General features: G+C 62.7%; 1 protein-coding gene across 1 annotated transcript in view; it reads left to right on the top strand.

The window, feature by feature from the left end:
• Nucleotides 1-784: 784 nt before the first annotated feature.
• The window catches only part of PRR36 (proline rich 36), a 4,315-nt gene continuing 1,646 nt past the window's right edge, over nucleotides 785-3,453 (top strand). Inside the window, exons 1-5 of the mRNA XM_023515407.1 lie at nucleotides 785-1,151; nucleotides 1,262-1,364; nucleotides 1,602-1,714; nucleotides 1,808-3,315; nucleotides 3,382-3,453. The exon at nucleotides 3,382-3,453 is cut by the window's right edge and continues 1 nt beyond it. Of these exons, the coding sequence (XP_023371175.1) occupies nucleotides 884-1,151; nucleotides 1,262-1,364; nucleotides 1,602-1,714; nucleotides 1,808-3,315; nucleotides 3,382-3,453 (2,064 nt within the window). The 5' untranslated portion in view covers nucleotides 785-883. The remainder of the gene's footprint in view (nucleotides 1,152-1,261; nucleotides 1,365-1,601; nucleotides 1,715-1,807; nucleotides 3,316-3,381) is intronic.

The raw sequence follows: 3,453 nt of genomic DNA, 5'->3' as shown, positions 1-3,453 counted from the left end.
CTGGAGATTTGCCTTCAGTCCCGTCCGTTTTGTCTCTGGGGTCCTCAGGCCCAGCCGGGGAAAACAAGCCTCTTGCGGACCACAGAGAAGCGGCTGCTCTCTTCAACACGCATCTCCTCCCACACACTCCTCTCGGCTCGCTCCCGCCGTCCGCGCTCCCGGGTTTGGCTCGAGCGCGCGCCCCCGTCTCCCCCGCCCGCCGCCGAGGGGCGGGGACGCTCTGGTCCCCCAGCACTGCAGCCTCTTCCCATCGCTTTTCGCCGTTCGCGGCCGGCACGGCGATCCGGCCGGGCCCCACCTTAGGCGACCCTGGAGTAGAGCGGCGGGAGGCTGGAGCCGAAGGTGAGTGCGCTGCTAGCAGGTGGAGCGGCAGCGAGCAGTCTAGGGCTCAGCTGGGGGAGGGGTCGGGCCCGGGACGCAGCTCTTTGTCTCCCAGAGCCAGTTCGCCGGCAGCGGGGCGGCTCTTCCTCTGGGCAGGTGCTGGCATCCCTGCGGGAGGCCAGGGAAGGGCGGTAGAGGTTGGCGGGGCCCTCCAGGCGTGTGCTCCAGTCCCCCCAACTGGAACCTGTGGCAGCCTGCTATTCCCGAGGCTGGTCGCCTGGATCCCTAAGGGGCGAGGGGTAGGGGCGTGGATGATGTTCTGAAAGGGAGCTGTGGTGCGGAGGGCCTCTCATCTTTGGGGGAAAGCGGCGGGGCGGCACTTGGGGACAACGAGGACCTGCCCGGCTGGTGAGTGGGTGTGGGTGAGTGGGAGGGGAGCAGATCGAAGTAGAGACCGAGGTTTGGGTGCCTGTGGGTAGCGAAGCAGGGAGTCAGATCCCTACCCGCAGGGAAGCTGTCCGAGACCTGGGACTGATCTGCCTGTCTCCTGTTCAGGTGCACGATGGACAAGAGGGACAAGGCCAAGGCGGGGCCTGGCGCGCGGACGCCCGCTCCCCGCCCTCCCAGCCTTCCCACCCCGAGGCCACCAGGGACTCCACGACCTCCTCCCCCAATAACCCCTGCAGCCCTCCGAATTATGGGAGCAGTGGGAGCAGCAGGGAGAAAGCCTCTGCCAGAGCGAGCCGGGGGCATCCGGGGAGCCACTCTTGTGGAGGCTGCACCTGGAGGGGGATCAAAACGGAGCGCTGGAACAAGTCACCGGAACCCAGGTACCCCAACCTCATTCCTCAGTTCTGACCCCCTTCTTCCTGCCCTTTCTTCTGAACCCCCACATCCACCTCTTTCTGGGACACGGTTGACTCAGACTTCTCCTCCTCAGCCTCCAGACCCTCGGCAGCCGCTGAGAAAGGGGAGAGGGCCCCTGGCAAGACTCCCAACCTGGCTTCTCTTTCTAGCCTGGGGCGTGCCAGCGGGACCACCAGGTAATATCTTCCTCTCTTCTGGTCTCCTAAGCAAGGATTAGTGTTGCAGGCAATCTTTATGGTTACAGGAGTTGGGGCAAGAGAGCTCTTTCAGATCACTGGGTGCAAATTGGGTGAACGCCATTATTGGTCCTCAGAGACGGTATAACTCCCATTTCACAGATGGAAAAATATAAATTTGGGAAGCTACATAGGGACCTTGGGCTCTGCCCTGAGCATGGTCCCTTCTGTCTCCAGGCAAGGTTCCCTTGGGCAAAAGGGAGTCCGGCCGCCAGCAGAGGAACCTGTGGCCAAAGGAAAAGCCGCGGAAGCTCCCGGAAGGAGCACTCTGAGTGCTGGGGCACGGAGAGGTACGTAACCTGCACAGCAGTGGGGTTCCTGGGCAGTGAGGGGGCCTGGGTCTGAGGGATTGGTGACGCTCTGGCCTTCTACTTTGTGTCCAGACTCTTCGGGGCCTACCCCAGGCACTTCCTCCCCAGCCATGGCCCGTCGGTCTCGGACTGGGGGCCCTGAGGTGGGATCCCCCAGGTCAGCTCTGAGTACCCGGCTACGGCCTCCAGCTGAGACCCCCAGAAAATCAATGAGCAGCACAGCGGAGCACAGTACCACAGAGCCGAGCCCAGCTGCCAGGAGGCGGCCCAGCGCTGGTGGGGGGCTCCAGAGGCCAGTCTCGCGGCCCCTGGGCTCCAGCACCACTCCTTTGTCCTCCCCAGCCCGCTCTGGGGCCTCACCCCGTGTGACATCCCAGGCTCCTGCACATCCCTTGAAGCCCAAGTCAAAAGGGCTGCAGGCTTTGCGGCCCCCGCAGACCACAGCCTCACGAAAGGACGCAGTCCCTGCGCAGAGCCAGCTTTCTCCTCCTCTTTTGGCCACACCCTCTCCACTGGGTCCGGTAGCACGACAGGCACCTTCTCCCCCTGTCACATCCTCTCCTTTGCCGGCCACGCTCCCTCCCTCTCCACCGACTACGCCCCCTCCGCCCTCCACACCCTATCTTCAGGCTCCGCCACTCTCACAGGACCTTACCTGTCCTTTGGACACGCCCCTTCCTCTAGCCCCGGCTTCTCTTTCTACTCCACTTTCTCCGCAGACCCTCCCCTCTCCGCCAGCCACGCCCCCTTCTCAAACTCCACCCCCACACTTGGATACTCCCTTTCAGGAGGGTTCCGTCTCTCCGGCCACAGCCGCTTTTTTGACTCCATTCTATCCATTAGTTTCACCCCCTCTGCAGAGTATGCCCCCTACCCAGGATCCTCCAGCTGTGCCCTCTCTTCCGATTCTCCCCTCTCCTGTGGCCATACCTCCTCTCTCAGCTCCTCTACCACCCGTCACGCCTCCTTTACAAGCGCCTCCTTCTCCTGAAACATCTCTGCTAAATCCCCTCTCTCCCACTCTGACAGCCCTTTCTGCTCTAACCACGCCCACTCCCCAGGCCAGTCCTTCCCTGTCTCCTCCCCTTCCCAAGACCACTCCCCCCACAGTGGCCACATCTCCCTCACAGGACCTTCCTCTTCTGGCCGCATCCCCTCCAGAGGCCTCTTCTCCTTTGGCCACACTGTCTCTGCAAGGATCTCTAGTTTCTCCCTCTCTCTTGGCCTCACTGGAGGCTCCTTCTCCTCTAGCCACCCCCTCCACGCAGGCCCTACCTTCTCTGACCACGCCCCCCACGCAGGTCCCTCCCTCTCCCGGATCCTCATCCTCTTTGCAGTACTTATTTTCTTTGGACTCACCTTCTCGCCAGGCCACACTTTCTTTCCTACCAGTGCCCCCTGTGCAAATCCATCCTTCTCTGATCTCGCTCCCTCTGCCGGCTTCTCCTTCTCCTGTCTCCCCCACTCTGCCGGCCCCCTCCTCTTTTTTGACCATGCCCCTTCTGCAGGCTCCTCCTTCTCCCCCTGCCTCTCCTTTGCTGCAGGCCCCCAGGTCTCCTTTGGCCACGCCCCCTCCACAGGCCCAATCTCTGGCGTTGCGGTCTCTGCAAGCCCTGCCCTCTTCCCTGGCCACGTCCTCTCCACAGGCTCCACCTTTTCTGGCCTTACCTTCTCTGCAAGGCCCTTCCTCTCCCACTGCTTCACCTCCTCTGCAGACC

This window comes from Otolemur garnettii, unplaced genomic scaffold, assembly GCF_000181295.1.
Source record: "Otolemur garnettii isolate 467f Iridium unplaced genomic scaffold, OtoGar3 scaffold00071, whole genome shotgun sequence".
NCBI classification, from domain to species: Eukaryota; Metazoa; Chordata; class Mammalia; order Primates; family Galagidae; genus Otolemur; species Otolemur garnettii.
Note: the sequence above shows the minus strand (reverse complement) of the source record. Positions and strands in the feature narration are given on the sequence as shown.